Consider the following 16275-nt stretch of genomic DNA (forward strand, 5'->3'; position numbering starts at 1 on the left):
TAAGAACTATGTGATGGCATCTCCAATTTCTTTTACGTTTTGGTGCCACTCTGTCATGATACTGTCAGTTACGCATTAATGCCGAGACTTGCTTTCATTGACTTATGCGTACTTGCTGTTGCTGGTACATTCTTTCATTCATTGACAACTTTTCTGCTTTTTACTATTTAAACGTGTGAATCAAAACGTTTTGACATTTGCAATTATTTGGTTTACGTTTTACCAAAGCTTACTAAGAAAGGATTAGAAACTGCGGAAAACTTAAACACGAGTCACGGTTGATTGAGCGCGTTACAGGTCTCAGCTCTAGGAGTTACTTGCTGGTCGCTGACGACGCTGTGCTGATGATATGTATACAATATAGAATTATATAGAAATTATAGATGGACTTTGTTTCTCTAAGAGTTTTAGGAATTTCTTAATCAGAATTGATGACAACGTGGGTCGCACAAAATTCCATAAATATCACTAGGTTATACTACCATAATTATCTACGGTACATGTTTTATGTCTACATTCTTAAAACTCGCCTAAATAAAAACTGGCATTTAACGTAGGTTATATCGTTGGTTATCAGTCCGAGTAGCTTATCGCAACTACAGTCTCGCACTCTAGCAGTTTACTCATGACAATTTCAACTCCTTTTGATCGTCTGTTCATTTTGTAATAGTTCATTTTCCTGCAATCATGCTTGTTAGCATGTTGTGCGAAATATGACGATCAGCTGTTTTTCGCTGCACCCATTTAACCATAACGAGTCTTTCAAGTTGCAAAGCAGATTTAAATTTATCAGGCAAAAACAAAAAAATATTTGTATTAATAATAATTCACAAAAAATTAATTTTTCTTTTGTATATTATATTTCCAACTTTGAACAGCTCTTATATCCTTGACTTAATGTTATCGTTGGTTGAAAACGGATGTCGTTACAAAGTTACCTATCCTTTCTTAGTAATCTTTGGTTCTTCAGTCGACTGTTTTCTTACTGCACCGTTAGTAATATCCAGGTTGGAATTTAAAAGAGAAGAACACGCAACATTACCTTATTTTTTATTATAATATACTATAGCAAGGCCACATTAAGTATCCCGAATTTATATAAAAGAATTTTATTGTTTTTTTTAGAACATTTTACTTTCATTTACTTTACGTTTTCGTTTATTGTTCGGCGCACTTTCATTGGCATGTGTGGAAGTGAGGACGCCATATATTTTTGTTCTGTTTAGCCTATACCAAACGTTTGAGATAGAAGTTTTGTTCAATTCTCATACTGAAGCACTTGCTGGTAACGACACTCAGCCTGCTTGAGGAGTCAGAACTTTCAGTTATTATATTTTCAGTTTACCTTATGCGCCACATAGGCCTACTCGATTACTTTGACTCTGAACAACTTTCCGCAAAACACATCCATTTTTTATTGTGATTTTCTCTTAACATTTTACTTACAAAAAGTATAAGAAACCTTTTAGTTTTGTGGGTTAAGGTTTTTTGCCACAGCTGACAGCTATGGCAGCAAGTACCACAGAAACGCTACTACGTATTTCGGAAGGAAGAAATATCATGACCTGAAGTGCTTAAACATAAAACGCAGCTATTTGACCCCAATAAATCCTTTCCCAGGCATCTTACGGCTAATGTAAAAAATGAAAGCTCCACAACGACTTTTTACATAAATTTTTCCTGTACTGGTAAGTGCAAACGAAAATATTATTTTCAGGCAAGGTCACATAACGTTAATATCAACCAACTGAAGTATAGCAGAAAACACCTTTCGTCGCACTGCGTAGCCAAAACTATAGTTAACACAGGATTCGACATAAACTCACAGTAAATGTGGTAAAGTTAAAATAACACAATCGGTGACACAGTCTAACACCAAGGTACATTGAATTTATCTCTAAAAACATATATTATTGCCTGTAGGCAAGTAAGTAGGTGACAATCTGCAATGTTTGTTATATGTAGGCTACACCAATGAACTTGAAGTCACAGAGTAATAGGCTTGGTAATACGACCTCATGACATCATCATCCACTGAACCCTGATTTTTTCATCCAGTCGTAGGCTGGCTTCAAATATGCAAGATCCCATTCACTAGACTGTCCCAGGTGCATTTTTGCAATCAATGCGATGCTAACACTGGGGCTTAGGGTTATGTGCATCATGGAAGCAAAACTTCACAGTGATAAAGCCGAATAATGAAATAACAAAAATCATGAAAGAAAATGTTAAGAATCGCGGGATATTTAAGACCAAACATCATCCTCAAATGGCCATGTCCTAGCTACCGGGCTCTGTATTCACCGTATCTTTTCTCTCCTTTCGAGACTGGGCCACTAAACGGGTGACCAATTCTAGCTCCGCCACTTCCACGTTACTATCCATTTCGTCTGCGTCTGAAATATAATAACCAATTACTCCCATAGGCCTACGCATGTTTTAATCACCAAATGCCGTGCAGTTTATACTTATGATTTTGAGGCCCTCTTCACCGTTGCATATCGGTGTCAACCAGGTGGATAATCGAGTCTTCTTCTCATCCATTCTAGCGCCTAACGGAACGTATATATGAAATGCAACTTCTAAGACGTCATCAAGTGTCATTCCAGTTACGGAATGCCTTTTTTTCCTCTTCGACGCGTAATCGAGACTCTGATACCAAGTCAAAAAGTCAAGGAGTGTTGAAGCACAATAATGTTTAGATTGATGATTATAGGCGCAAACCTTGCTCACTGTTTCCCAAGCTTCACTTATTTCATCTTGTGCCGGAAAGAGGCCACAATCAGCGAAAAAGGAGGTCAGCTCACTTGCTTCCATCTCTTGCCAAAATTCTCGCTTCTTAAAAATGATCTCAAATTCTAAACGGAAGATAAATCGTTAAATTTGATTTCTAAAAAATGGAAAAAAGTGACAACAAAAATTAAATGAAACCAGGTAACTTAAACAGAAACCGTTTCTTTCTAAAAAGTATTTATGTTTGTCATTACTGCGATTGATTGACAAAACGTTTGAACAAACGTATCAAAACATGAAAGTTCAGAGTTCACGTCTTTTTCCAAAAACGATAGTTCCAATCTTCTAGCAGCGCTTGACAATTGATCTCCTAAAACTATCGTACTAATTCTTGAACAACTCACTGGCTCTCTGATGCAAATAATCCTCTAATTCTTCATAGGTTAATTCCTTTGAAGGCTGAAGACGGCCGTGACGTCTCTGAGTCCTCTCTAGCAGGTTACGGTACTCGGTAACCACGTCGGTCAAGGTACTGTCACGATTGAATGCCTGTTACAGTGTAATCGTAGGAATTGTTATTGTTATCAAAAACAGTTATCTTTGTAATTAAAGGTAATAAAGGTAAAACATTGTACAACGGGGCAAGGTACAAGGTTCAGTGATATTGTCCACCTGATTTAAAGTACTTACTAGTTGACGTACTCTTTGCCATTTTCTTCTTATCAGCCATCCTCGGACAAATCTCTGCAGTTCAACAGCACTCTCCTGAATCAATTCGCTGTGAGGTAATATCGGACTTGGGTGATAAATCTAAAAAATATACACAGTATGTAAACGCACCACGATCTAGATTTCAACGATACGAATTTCATGCAAATGGGTACAAAGCTTTAAAAATCTTCTTGTTGCTAAAGCAAACACAGTTGTACAAATGTACAAACAGATGTACATCTAAAACACGCTTAACTTTTCAGTAGTTTACAAGAAAAACGATGTTAGCGAAATAACCTGATATACATCTGTGTGGGGCCCAATATTTTTCATCCTCTGGGCATCTCTCCTTCGCGCCGATCGAACACTGTGCCGCGCATTATGCAAGCGTCGTTTTCGCGTTTCCTTTCTCTCGTCAAGCATTTCTAAAGATGTTTACAAGAACAAAAATTTCAATAAAACAGCCGTCTTTTTTATGTATTTGAAACATTCAATTCATGAATAACTTTATTAAGTCCAAAACGATATTTTTCTATCTTACATTGGATTATGCAAATCATCACTGAACATACATTGTACAACGTAACTTACGATTGAGATAAAACCACGTAAGTAGTACTTACGTTTGTATGTCCTTGCCCATTCTTGCGTTTCCTTGCTCAAGCCTGTATACTTCCTGGCGGACCGCGTTCTAGCCAAGTGATTTCGATAAGCTCTCTGCATCATAACCACAGCCTCTCTTTCTTTCTCCCGAATCCGACGTTGTTCCGGGTCAAACTTCTTGTATGGATCACCTAAAAATTGCACACAAAATTTTCATCTTAGGCCACAATTTCGAGATGTTTTAAAATGGTTGTGGATGGAAAACTCAGTAAGCCTCCAACTGAAGCCTGATTAAGAAATAATTGCTTTCACTTACCAACAACAGTGCCACGAAATATTGTTTGAACATCGACATTTCTATCAACTTGTCGCTGTCTTGTTGACGCCACCATGTCAACAAAGGGGTCACGTACTTCTGCTTCGCTTGGGATAGGTCGACCGGATTGAGGCCTTAACATGGTTGTGACAGCAGATACTTCCTCGCGAGTTATCATGTGAGTGGAAGGATTGAAGCGGCTATCATCTTCAAGATGATGTTGCTGCAGGCAACCATTCTCTTCACTCTTAGTTTTTTCCAGATTATCCTCCATCACTTTATGTTGTCTTTTTGTTTCGCATTGATCAAAATCAACGCCACTATTTTTCTCCCCCCGAGGTGAAACTATATGTGAAGGAGCAGTTCTAGAACTGACGTTTACATTTTCCTTAAGTGATGTCATTTGGTAACGATTGGAAATCTGCACGGACTTCTTTTGTTTCAGCTCCTGCTCTACTTTCTTCGCAGAAGTGATAACGATCCTGACTGAGCATTTCTCACTCACCAACTCTCCTTCGCTTTCAGAGAAACTATCAGATGTCGTGGATTGAGAACCAAATCCCTCTGATTCAACCACATATTCATCTAAGACTAATTCAGCTGTGGATTGTTTTAGTGATCTTTGCTCTACTTCCTGCTCCTCATGAATCGAAGCTTTATCGTTTCTATTCTCGTAAAAAGTGATGCTGTCATCTAGATTTAAATTGCTGCTCTCTTTTGAATCAACAGGAGTTTCAGTCATATCAATAGCTTTTTCATTTTGTTCGACAACAGAATATTGTTTTTGTTTGGTACTTGTGTTTTCCCCTTTAATAGACGAGTCTTCAATTTCTTTTTCCATGTAATTTCCATCTGTTTTGTTATCTTCTGATTCAGGCAATGCAGAATCAGTTGCTGGTTCAGATTTTTGATTATCTTTTTCGTTCAGCATGTCGGTTAAACTGTCTATTGAACTTTGTTTGTCACTCGTTGTTTCACCTGATTCTGATAACATATCATCAATCGAGTCCTTTTCATCTGGGAATCTTTTATTACTGTCTCCAGACTTCACATTCTGGTTATTTTTTTCTTCAGCTTGCTGACTGTCTTCAAATTTCTCTTCTTCTTTTTCTTCCTCTACTCTGCCAGGGTCCTCCTCTTCTGTTGTATGCTGTGAGGAATCACCATAGTCATCATATATAAAAGAGTCGTCTTCAGTATCGCTCTTAGTGATGCGAGAAGAGACAGCAGACGACTGCTGGAAGCTCAAATCAGACTTGTCATCACTGGCAACAGAGGATCTCGAAAGTCCTTCATCACGTTCATTGGCATAGTTGCTCACTTCCTTTGATGTGTCTTCCGTGTCAATAGTGCGATAGGAGAGCAAAGGATCAGATCTAGCACATAATTACCTTAAAGACAAACCTTAACCTTTTTGTGAATGTTTACTTTTAAAAGAAGACTACCTTGGAGAAAGTGAAAAGTCCTCCTTAGGAGAAGCAACATCTAAGGCAGGACGTCCAGTTGAAGGATTCTCTTCTGAATACGATCTTTCATCAGACGAGTCCAAAATGGCTGCTCTGCTTACAAGGTCTGCGTAAGTAGTCGCACCTCCTGTTCCCGATGCTCCTTGAAGTCCATCAAGAGGCCCACCTATTTTGCACAAAAACCTTTCAGTCAACTTTCTTTTTATAACAAGAAATAGTGTGCGCCAGTATTGCCGTAAATAGATCGCAAATTTGCTGATAATCATAAAATTTGAGGCGAAAATTGTGTACATGTACTAGAGAACCATTTGTGTTTTTAGAGCAATTAGCAGAACCAGACCAGCACCAACAGCTAAGACTACAGTTGTCTGTAGCATCTACCTTCAGCGTATTGATAGCAGAAATATATCAAATACAAATAGGCTTAAGCGTAAATAACGCCAGATACTCCAGATTAAGCAAGTACCGGTTACAAACAAACTTATTTCTTGTTTCTTACAGGAAACGTTCTACTATACTTATACTTTTTACAAACAGTGTCATGTTATATACATGTGATTTCACATCGTCACATCATCTTTGTCACCACGTATGTCATAATTCGTGCCTAATTGTTGATTTCCGAGACTTATTTTGGTAATAATATACTATAAAAAATCGTTCTCCGGTATACTTACTAACAACTCTTCTTTGATTCAAAGTACACAAGTCTTAGCAATTATTCAAAATCCAGATACCTGACAACCACTGGGAAAGCCATTTGTCGTCATCGGCTGTACTCTCATCGTCCTTGTACTGTACCTCTTCTGAGCGGTAATCTGGTGATGCAATCATAAGCTGGTTTATAAGGGTTTAAGTACAAAACTGTATCAGTTCGCAAATAAATAATAATTAAGCTTGTAATACTTTTAGCACAAGTACAGTGATATCCAAGATGCCACCGTGAAGGTCAAATGAAGCCATATTACATGTTATTCGGGTAACGTTTTGTATTGGAAATAATGCATAATTTACCCACTCTCGTAACTAAGATGACCGTCGGAAGTTGCGTCATCGACGAGATGACCAGTTGGATTTTCGGTAGCTATGGCAACAGCGGCAGTGGTACCGCAGTAAACTCCTCCTGAAAGTGATGAATTGATAACTGCTTGAACAAACTCAAAATATAAGCATGCAATAACAAGAACAGTTTACAGTTTAATTAAAAGCAAGATATATCTGGAAACGTTAATGATATATTAGCCGGTACCGTACCCGGTCGGGCGTAGGCTGATGCAGTGAGGCCACCTGGAACATGCATCGGCGACACAATATTGACAAAGGATAGCTGCGGCTGGGAGGCCAAATCTTCGCCCATCGAAACAACAATGTCGTTCTCAAGTCCCCTTTTAGCTCCTGAAGTTGTAATAATAATAAACCGGTGAGGTACGTGATGCTTCGTCAGTTTAAGCGCGGTCTTACCGGGTCGGGCTTTAGCGGGGAGGCTGGCACCAGTTCGCTTTCTCTCCCTCAACTGAGCAACATATGAACTTGCACTCGATCTTCCCGAGTTTCGTCGAACTTCACGTTTTTTTACACTCCTTAAAATAACTGAATTAATGACTAAAGCAAAAAATTAATAAATCAAAAAGTATTTTATGATTAAAACGAAATTAAACATAAACTTTCGTCAAGAGAAATAAATAAACCCACTTGACCCGCATCGTTTCCGCAACGCTTCTATGACGTAATCCACCAATTGAATGATGACTTGCGGCCCCAGGCTGACGAGACATTTCCGATTGTGCTGGATAAGAACCCCAAGAAGCGGCCGTGCGGGGTCTACTGTAACCGCCAGATGCTCCAGCGCTGCGTAAAGAACGTGGACGGGGTTCATGATTCGATTGCATTGGTTCTGGGAACCCGTCAGCCACCGATTTATACTGCCGATAGATCGCGCGAACTGGAAAAAATCGTTACCATTAATTACAAGCACAGCACCAGAAATAGTTCAATGAAACTTTTTTGGTGGTACTGCTTGTATCGTAATGAAATAATCTACCATAAGATGTATTCTAACCGAGTTATAGCCACATGTATGACAAATTATATCAACACTATTATCGAAATCATTGTTTCCCAATATTTTCAATAAAATAAAGATTTAAAAATCACTCAATCAAAAACGTTGTGGGTTTGTGGTCCAGTATAAACCATTGCTTTGTTGAAAGATAAAAAATCAAGCTTTCAACATCATAACATGGTTGGTACCAACAAGGCCCAAGCAGAAAGTAAGGCAGAAAAAAGGATATTTGCCATTATTGCGCCCCACTGGTTAAGAAACACTAGTTACAACAACGCCCGAGGATTGCAGCTAAAAATATAGCGTTTCTAAGACAATATTACCTTCGGTTATATAACGTGGACTTGACATTGGCCTTGAAGACGCTCTCGAAGGTATACTGATGGCTGTCTCGGGAGGAATGATCGAGGAGTTTGGACGCGTTTCGTCTATGAAAAAAAGTTTTACCTTAACATGTTAGCGTTATGCTATCGTTATTCGTTATGCTAACAGCGGTAAGTTAAAAGAAGACGTTTCTAAACAAACAATTTCCTTGCAAAAAATAACAAAACAGCAGAGCAGCCTTATAAAAATAATGTATATGCTATTACGTATAGGCCTGTATGACATAAGCGAACGAACATATGTATATGCATATGTTCGCAAATTCAACTGTGAAACCAAAAAGTGTTCGTACTTGGTTGAGGAACAAGCAACGGGTCAAGTTGTTCAAATGGATTTTCTGATGGATAATCGGAAGCCTGCAACAAAATCGACAGAGTTTAGATTATACAAAACGTAGCAAAGTTTTGTTGAAAAAAAATCTAAATTGCATAATACTATATATGATCAAAACGTTCAATGGTGTTCAATTACAACGGAACGAACGCGTTATCAAAGGCAGAAATTCTTTAGTATTAACGGAGCTTCATGATGAAACTTGAGAGTTTTGACGCGCCAGGATTTTTATGAACTATCCTCACCTGTTCTTGTGGGTTAGTTTTTTTATGCGACGGTGGTGCTAACGGGATCAGTACTTTATGTTGGACGACGTTGTCTTCTTGTAGGACCAGCACAACGCCTGATCTTTCACCCTTAACAGGCGTGACTGTCTCAGACGTCACAGGAACCATTGGATAACGCCAGCCGTGTTTGGGAGCCGATAAAGCCTAAGAAAGTGTAGAAAAACTTAAACGGACTGCGATAAGGAGTCTGCGCACGCTCACTCTTTAATGTGACATACGGTTCTTTGTAAAGCATGATTAAATTTCAATTCGTTAAACCATCTGACAGCATGGCTGTTTCCCAATGAATAGGTATGAATGCAAAAAAGTGAGACAGCATTTCCTTTCTACGCACAATAAACTGGCAAAGATTTTTTATAAACGGTATGTATAATACCTGTTCACTGGCAGCATTCATTCGTCTTCCAGTACCAGCAGCGAGATCAAACACAGAGGAAACGGTGACTGGATCACGTGACGGCTGTATGACACGTTGGGGTCTTTTGTGGGGAGGATGGGGGACCTTGAAGCTGGACGAAACATATCAGTTTTTCAAAATATTAATTGTGGCTTTTTCAAAAGCGAAAATTATACATATATCTAAGAAATGCTTTAAAGTGGTCCTTTATTGTGAATATGAAGGCATTTGCTTTACGAATGAAAGTTTGCCACATTTCTGTATAACCTTATTGTCATTTAATATACCCGACAGTTGTTTGCGCTGTGCTAGACGTTGGTCTTGGCTCATTTGTATTATTGTTGGAATGCGCCAGTACCAATCGGGGATGACAAACAGAGGTTTTATCTTGATTATTTATCGTTTCTGGAAGTTTTTCGGCATCTTGGTCCAAAAAATCCACCAAGGACATGCCTCTGAAAGCTCTCATTTCCGACTGAAAAATTGAAAAAATGTAACAGAAAGTAAACATCCACTAGAAGACAAAACTTCCATGGAAATTATTTCAGTTTTTGGCACTAGTAAGGCTGGGTCAACTCAGAGAGAACGCAAGCGGACTTTCCGTTTGTTTAACTGAGAAGAGCGTGCTGGACCCAGACTCAGATAAATGTTTTTCGATTGAGACGGATAAGAATAATGACTAGAATCGGCATTTTGTGTTACCTTTACTGGCTTCCCAGACTGTTTATTTCCATTTGATGTTATGCTTTGCTGATAGAGATTGCTTGCGGTCAAACGAACCACATCTTCGGTTTTGTTTTCTGGAAACTCCAAGAAATGCTGGCGAGTGGCGTGCTTGTGATTGGTGAATTGCCGCATAAACGTTTCTTGTTGAGCGGCGTGCTACACAGCAAGTAAAGCCATGAAACAGTAGTAATACTGTGTAATACTTTTTAACAATGAGTGTGTTTAGAACTCAACCACCGTGGGAGGAGCGTATAGGCGGATTGGTTTATTTACATTTTACACCAATGGTTCAATGTGATATGACATGTTTTTCCTTTATAGAAGAGACAGAGAAACAATATAGTCAAAGGAATGACATTTTACATGACTGACATGTGCAATGCGCATTGTAGCCTACATTGAATACCAAACCATACAAAGGCCAAAAAGTAGATAAATACCATAGAAAAGTGCCGTGTTATTTCTTAAAAACACCACCAAAGCTTAATTCACTACAGAACAGGCGATTTTTCGTAAAACCGACGACGACGAACGTGCCGCAAAACTGAATTTTAATACGGTTTTGATACAGCTTATACGCGATTCTCCTTCGTTGTATGATGCGAAAAACATCAGCTATGGCGACAAAAATCTGAAGAAACTTACCTGGCAACAAATTGGCTCAACCGTGGGTCAACCAGGTATAATAAAATCCTTCTGAAATCAAATTCGCGTAGGACTACTATCCTATGAGTTGTTTCGATTCAACTCTTTTACAACAATTTATGTTTCTACATGAAATGTTGAAAATAAAACGATGCGTACCTTCTATGTTAAAAACTAGCTTTTGGCCAAGCTTATGATATCGAGACAAGCTTATTTTTGTTGAACGTATAAACTTGGTTATCATACATTTCAGTTCATTTGTATATGAAACGATGGAAACATTTACGGGATCGTTACGCGAAAGAGAAGAGAAGGATCCAAATGATGACCGCTAGCGGCGTCCCACACTGCCCGAGGGAACTGTTTGAAGATATGAAGTTTCTGGACAAACACTTGCGACCAAAGCTGTAAGTGAAACACGTTAAAAGCAAAAGAGCGTAAAATCTGCGGTAGATGTCACTTAAAAAATTTCAAGTGTATTACAGAGTTCTTAAAAACCCAATTAGTATCCGGGAAAACGTAAATTCGCCGCTAGACGCTGATGAAAGTGGCACTGCTGAAGCAGACGAATTAACTAGTGAGCATTGAACACAATACCAGTGCAATATAAACACAGTAGGTTAATATAAATGTAAACGCAATATAACGTAATACTCTTATTTCGAAGTATATCATGTTAAGATAAAACGGCAAACACCAATTTGCGAAAATGCGAGTAGATCTACATAAAAATTAACCCGTTACTCTTTCCGAATACTTTTACGCTTTTGTGTCGACCGTTTTACAATTGTAATCAATCATTAGACGATGAAGACAGTGAGAAAGAAAACGGCGAGGAATCGCAAGAAGGTGCAGAAATCTCAAATGGTTTGACGCCAATATCACGCATTAACAGAAGGAAAAGTGCAGATGCTACGGGCTTAGAAGCTTGTGTGGCTACTTTTCCAAAATTACCAGTGAGTGTGGTGTGTTTCGACGAAAAACATATGACAGTACGTCATTACATTAAATATTAATTAGAAATATTTTTTAATTACTAACCATTGGTATATGCATGATTACTAAGTCAGCATTACGAACACGAGCAAAATAGAACGTCTCTACAGAAACAGCACGTTCGCAACCGACCAGAGGCCTTGAAAGACCCTGGTCAATTCACTATGTCTCAGCTACCGGTTGAAGATGACTGCGATTGTTTCGGCAAGATTGATGAGAAATGAGAAGGTTGCCCGTGACAAAACAGACTAAAGCAATGGCGCATATACTTCAGTACTTGAATGAAATAATGCAGAAGTAACGTGAGTGCCAGCACTTTAAGTTACCATCAGGAGTACTAATCGTGACTTTCCTAAAATCTGTCGACTCAGAAGCCTAGTTTAGAGATGATGAATATAATTTCCGAGTAAAAATTGTTAAAATGGATATTTAAACAAGAAGCTAAAAGTTATCGTAAACTTAGTGAGTCTTCTGCTTGAGGGCTCGTGCATGACAAACTTCGCTAAAGGAACAAAAAAGACGACCGTGTGCTCAGCGGTCAAGTGCTGTGTCTATACTCCCTGGGAAGGGCGAAGTTTGGAATTTGTCTAATTAACTCGCTCAAACACATGAAAAGCACTACAGCTATTGAACAAGTAAGAAGGATTTCCTTTCTCTAAAGACAATGAGCGAATACAGTAATACAACGTTCCTGTCTGCTTTCAAGCCGGAACTTTACCGTGTTACTTTACAGGTGGAAGAATGTGTTGTGCTAATACATAAATGTAGCTTTCTACAACAGCGAACATGGCAAAGAAGTTTGGTTTTGTTTCAAACACTGTAATATACAAAATGACCCCACACATGTATGGCGAAAAAAATTACCATTCTACCATGATTCACTTTTACTGTAGTAAATGTTAGCTAGTGATTTCATTTCTCAATTAATAGTTGTCAGATATGTACTATATGGCTACATGAAAAATGGTCAGACTTTGTATAGAATGTGTGGTTTAAATAGTGATTTTATATAGTTCTGTAATTCTAATACCTGCGTAATCTATCAATAAAAATAACAGAGTGAAATCACCTCAAGGCAGAATTCTTTAAACATGACCAACTTTGCGATTCTTGCAGGATCTGTGATTTCCTCTGGCTCATTTAGCTCATTTGTCACAGGTGCTTGATCTGAGATTTCTGAGGGAATTTTCACGAGAATTGTCTTCTTTTCATTAGTTTCACTGACGTTTGCTGCTTTAGCATTTTGTCGAATCAGCAATGAAAGTGGCGTTGGTGAAACTTTAGCCCATGAAAACTCATGTTTCACCTGCAATAAGTATAGACAACTGGACATATGCATGTGTGTGTGTGTGCAACGCTTTACAATAGCTAAGACTGGTAGGAACAAAAAATATCAAATTTACCTGACTAATAGCGCTTTGAGGCCTTGCAGCTGGGATTTGGTCAATATCGAACATGACAACGGATGATTCCTCACCATTTCCAGACTTACCATTTGCATTTTTTATCTTATTGTATGGTTTTAATTTCGGTGGTGCAGTCATAGGTCTATTGATCCTCTCAATTTTGTTCCCTCCCATATATTCATGATCATACACTTCTCGTGCAAATTCTAAATCTTCTTCATAAAATTCCTTTTAATTTAAAGCAAAATAAGCTTGATTACAATTTCATTAAAGCAAAGTAGTAAGTATCTCTTTTTAGAAGTTCCAATAGTTCATGTGTGTTGGACAAATGATTGCTGTTTGCACGGTATGATAATTGTACTGCACTGTATGATAATTGTACTGCACTGTCAACCTTGGTATCATGAACAGTGATCGAGTCGACACTGGTTAGGTCTTGAGTAGGACTTCGAGTGAAAAGAGAACCTTCATTTGTTCTAACGTGACTGTCAAGATCATCTTTGGCATTTTGAAGTTTTGTCAAATGCACATCTATTGTCTAACAAAAGTGAGTAGATGCATAATATATTTGTAATATACCATTTTGAAGCAAATTTACAATTTACACACATTAAACAGAGTGAGGAAGTCAGGACAAGCTAAGTATTCTTTATAATACCTTTAAAGCTGGGTTTCTCACTTTAGATTCTTTCAAACGTGGCTGTGACCTCAAGCGTGGTTTGTTTTTCTTTTCATAAATGTCTTCAGTGATCTTCCTTGCAGATTTAAAATACTAGAAAGAAAAATTAATTTATTTCAAACACATTTATGTTACTATTTTTGAAATGCTCTGCTAATGGATTACAACCAAGCCAATTTTTCTGTCTGAAGTCATGCAAGTATGTGACCAGAGGGTTGTAAATGTCATTTAATTTGAATTCTGCTGACAATACATTAATGGGGTGCTGCCTGAAGTTGGTTACCATTTGTCAGGTCGATGCAAACTTTTTGAGATTTATAATTTGCAATAGTTAAGAAATAAAAGTAAATTATTACAAAAGTATCCTGTATTTTGAGTACTAGTCTTTCTGTCTAAGTTACCCTAGCTACACTTGAATCATTCAAGTCTATGCCTTGAGTCATTACCACACTGATCAATGATACCTTTAACGCAACCATATTAATGTTACCAACAAGAACTTCAAAAAATTTAAAACCAAATTCAAAATTGATAGAATTTTAAACAAAAAACAATGATATGTGACACGATTCTCTTTGCCTCTACATATCACATGTACATTTCTGCCCATTCATGCATTATAATTTTGAAAATATTTTCTATTATTTCAACAACGTTAGATAGTGTACCCCATCAGATTTCATCAAGACATGCTTGTTGCTTTCAAACCACAAGTAGACTTTGCGCAGTGATATAAGCTGTTGCTCAGCCAATTGTAGTGAAGCATAGTCATTGGAGGATGATACCTCAAGCAGCATCTTTTCCAGAACAGAAAAGAAAATACGATCGGGAGTTTGCTGACTCCGTATATTCTTTTTACCTGAATACAGTGTTAAAAAAATTTATTCATACATCGCAGTGGATAAACTATTTGTTACTTTATCATACATTTGGATCTTTAATATTAAAATTAATGACGTGACTTCTTGTCATACTGTTCCATTTCAAACTTATTTTAGTTTATGATAATTTTAAAATTGGGAGTTATAGCAAACTTTAGATTTAAAACTCCACAAAATATCTAAAAAGGTGCTCAGAAATCAAACCTGTAAGCGCTTTCACAGCCAGGTCTTCTTTAAATCGATGCAGAGAGTTCACCATCTTGTTGAACTCAGTCACTTGCATCAGACGACTTTGTTTTAATATTTTTAACTCTTTGTCAGGGCCAATCATTTTTCTTGTACTTTATTACATTTTCAACCAAGCTTAGAGCAGCAAGAAATTCTTCGAATTTACTGACTATAACAGTTAACAGAAAAGGATTTTCCTACACAAAATAAAACTTTTTGATGGCGTTCCACAGGACTCCATACAACCACTTCAAAAATTACACTTCTCTGAAACAAACAACCAGGCTAATTTGGACAGCCATAACGTTATGATAACCTGGTCTGTATGTCATGGTTAGTGTTCACCGAAATCTTGGGTTCACAGACTCCTAACTCCAGTATGCAAGAATGCAGCTATTCAATATGTCTGCAGTCTCCCAGTGCACATATAACACTTATATATCCTAAATTTATCTAACAATCTGTCAAAAAAAACCCTGTGGGCCAAATAAATTTTCATCGATTTTTATCTTACTTTGGCGAATCATTATGGCTAAATGGATGAAGCCAACCTGGCTCATTCATCGCGTTTCGATGGTTCTAATTTTTCTATTAACTTTTTCACTGATATTATTATGTCTTTACTTTGTGATTTGTGTTGTGCATTTGAAGCATTTTTGATAAAGAGAATCTTCACAACAAGAATAGCTGATGAATTTTCCTGAATATAATATTTTATAATACAGTAAAGTAAAACTATTAAGTACCTATTTATTTGGCTCCCAAATTAAGGTTTATATAACGTCAGGTGTGCGAAAAGAGTAGTTGAAATATATCTCAAGCGTGTAGCTGCCTTGAAATACCGACCGGATAAAAACCAATTTAATGCAACGCATAGTATGACATCAGGAAACCTTTTGATTCAAATACATTGACTTAAATTGACTCAAGTCAGAAACAAATGACTTGGTTGCAACACTGGATTGCACCCATGAGAATATAAATCTCTTGTACTTTTACAATCCGATTTGATGGCCTGAATGGGAAAGAGTTGGGAGGTAATAGAAATTATTATGGTGTACTAATTTCTAAATACTTCATCCTGGTATAGAAATGCAAACGTAAAGAAGACCAAACATTTCATTAGCGATTTGAAATGCAAATCGGGCAAAAAGTAACCAAACCCCAGTTGAAAAACAAAATTTTGAAAACAGAAGTGGTAAAACAAATTTGGGCCTAGTACAGAAGTGCCCAACCACAGGATACATTTGTATGATCCCAGCTAATCAAATTGTGACATCCTTTGTTTGTTCACTTCTGCACTAGACCCGCAAATTTATACTCAAGATAACAGTGGCTGTAGGCTAATTAACTATTGGACTCTGAAGTCAACAACCTTAACGTGTTTAATTTATTACATAGGTAAGAACAAACATAGCCTAA

The 16275-nt window shown here is 37.6% G+C and overlaps 1 protein-coding gene across 2 annotated transcripts; it reads right to left on the reverse strand.

Annotated features, from left to right (window-relative positions):
• Window positions 1-1547: 1547 nt before the first annotated feature.
• On the reverse strand, window positions 1548-15316 carry LOC143460480 (uncharacterized). Of its 2 annotated transcripts, XM_076957992.1 has the most exons (27): window positions 15170-15316; window positions 14830-15050; window positions 14413-14603; window positions 13724-13837; window positions 13460-13603; window positions 13063-13293; window positions 12729-12965; window positions 9995-10174; window positions 9580-9767; window positions 9272-9404; window positions 8854-9039; window positions 8568-8631; window positions 8215-8319; window positions 7522-7771; window positions 7291-7409; window positions 7084-7224; window positions 6848-6952; window positions 6567-6647; window positions 5809-5995; window positions 4364-5739; window positions 4068-4238; window positions 3742-3869; window positions 3424-3543; window positions 3138-3282; window positions 2725-2858; window positions 2469-2652; window positions 1548-2396 (listed from the first exon to the last, which is right to left on the reverse strand). In XM_076957992.1, the coding sequence occupies exons 2-27, from the start codon at window positions 14954-14956 to the stop codon at window positions 2281-2283; spliced, it is 5157 nt and encodes a 1718-aa protein (XP_076814107.1). In that variant the 5' UTR covers window positions 14957-15050; window positions 15170-15316; the 3' UTR covers window positions 1548-2280. The 2 variants fall into 2 exon arrangements, with proteins under 2 accessions (XP_076814107.1, XP_076814100.1); XM_076957985.1 differs by lacking the exon at window positions 15170-15316 and having other exon boundaries at window positions 14830-15130.
• Between the last annotated feature and the right edge of the window lie 959 nt (window positions 15317-16275).

Source organism: Clavelina lepadiformis, chromosome 1 (genome assembly GCF_947623445.1).
Source record: "Clavelina lepadiformis chromosome 1, kaClaLepa1.1, whole genome shotgun sequence".
Lineage (NCBI taxonomy): Eukaryota > Metazoa > Chordata > Ascidiacea > Aplousobranchia > Clavelinidae > Clavelina > Clavelina lepadiformis.

Coding starts and splice junctions, on each gene's coding strand:
- LOC143460480 (XM_076957992.1), bottom strand. CDS start 14,956: ATGATTGGCCCTGACAAAGAGTTAAAAATATTAAAACAAAGTCGTCTG. Junction 6,953..7,083: donor ATCAGCCTACGCCCGACCGG/GTACGGTACCGG, acceptor CATCACTTTCAG/GAGGAGTTTACTGCGGTACC. Junction 3,283..3,423: donor GGCAAAGAGTACGTCAACTA/GTAAGTACTTTA, acceptor ACACTGTAACAG/GCATTCAATCGTGACAGTAC.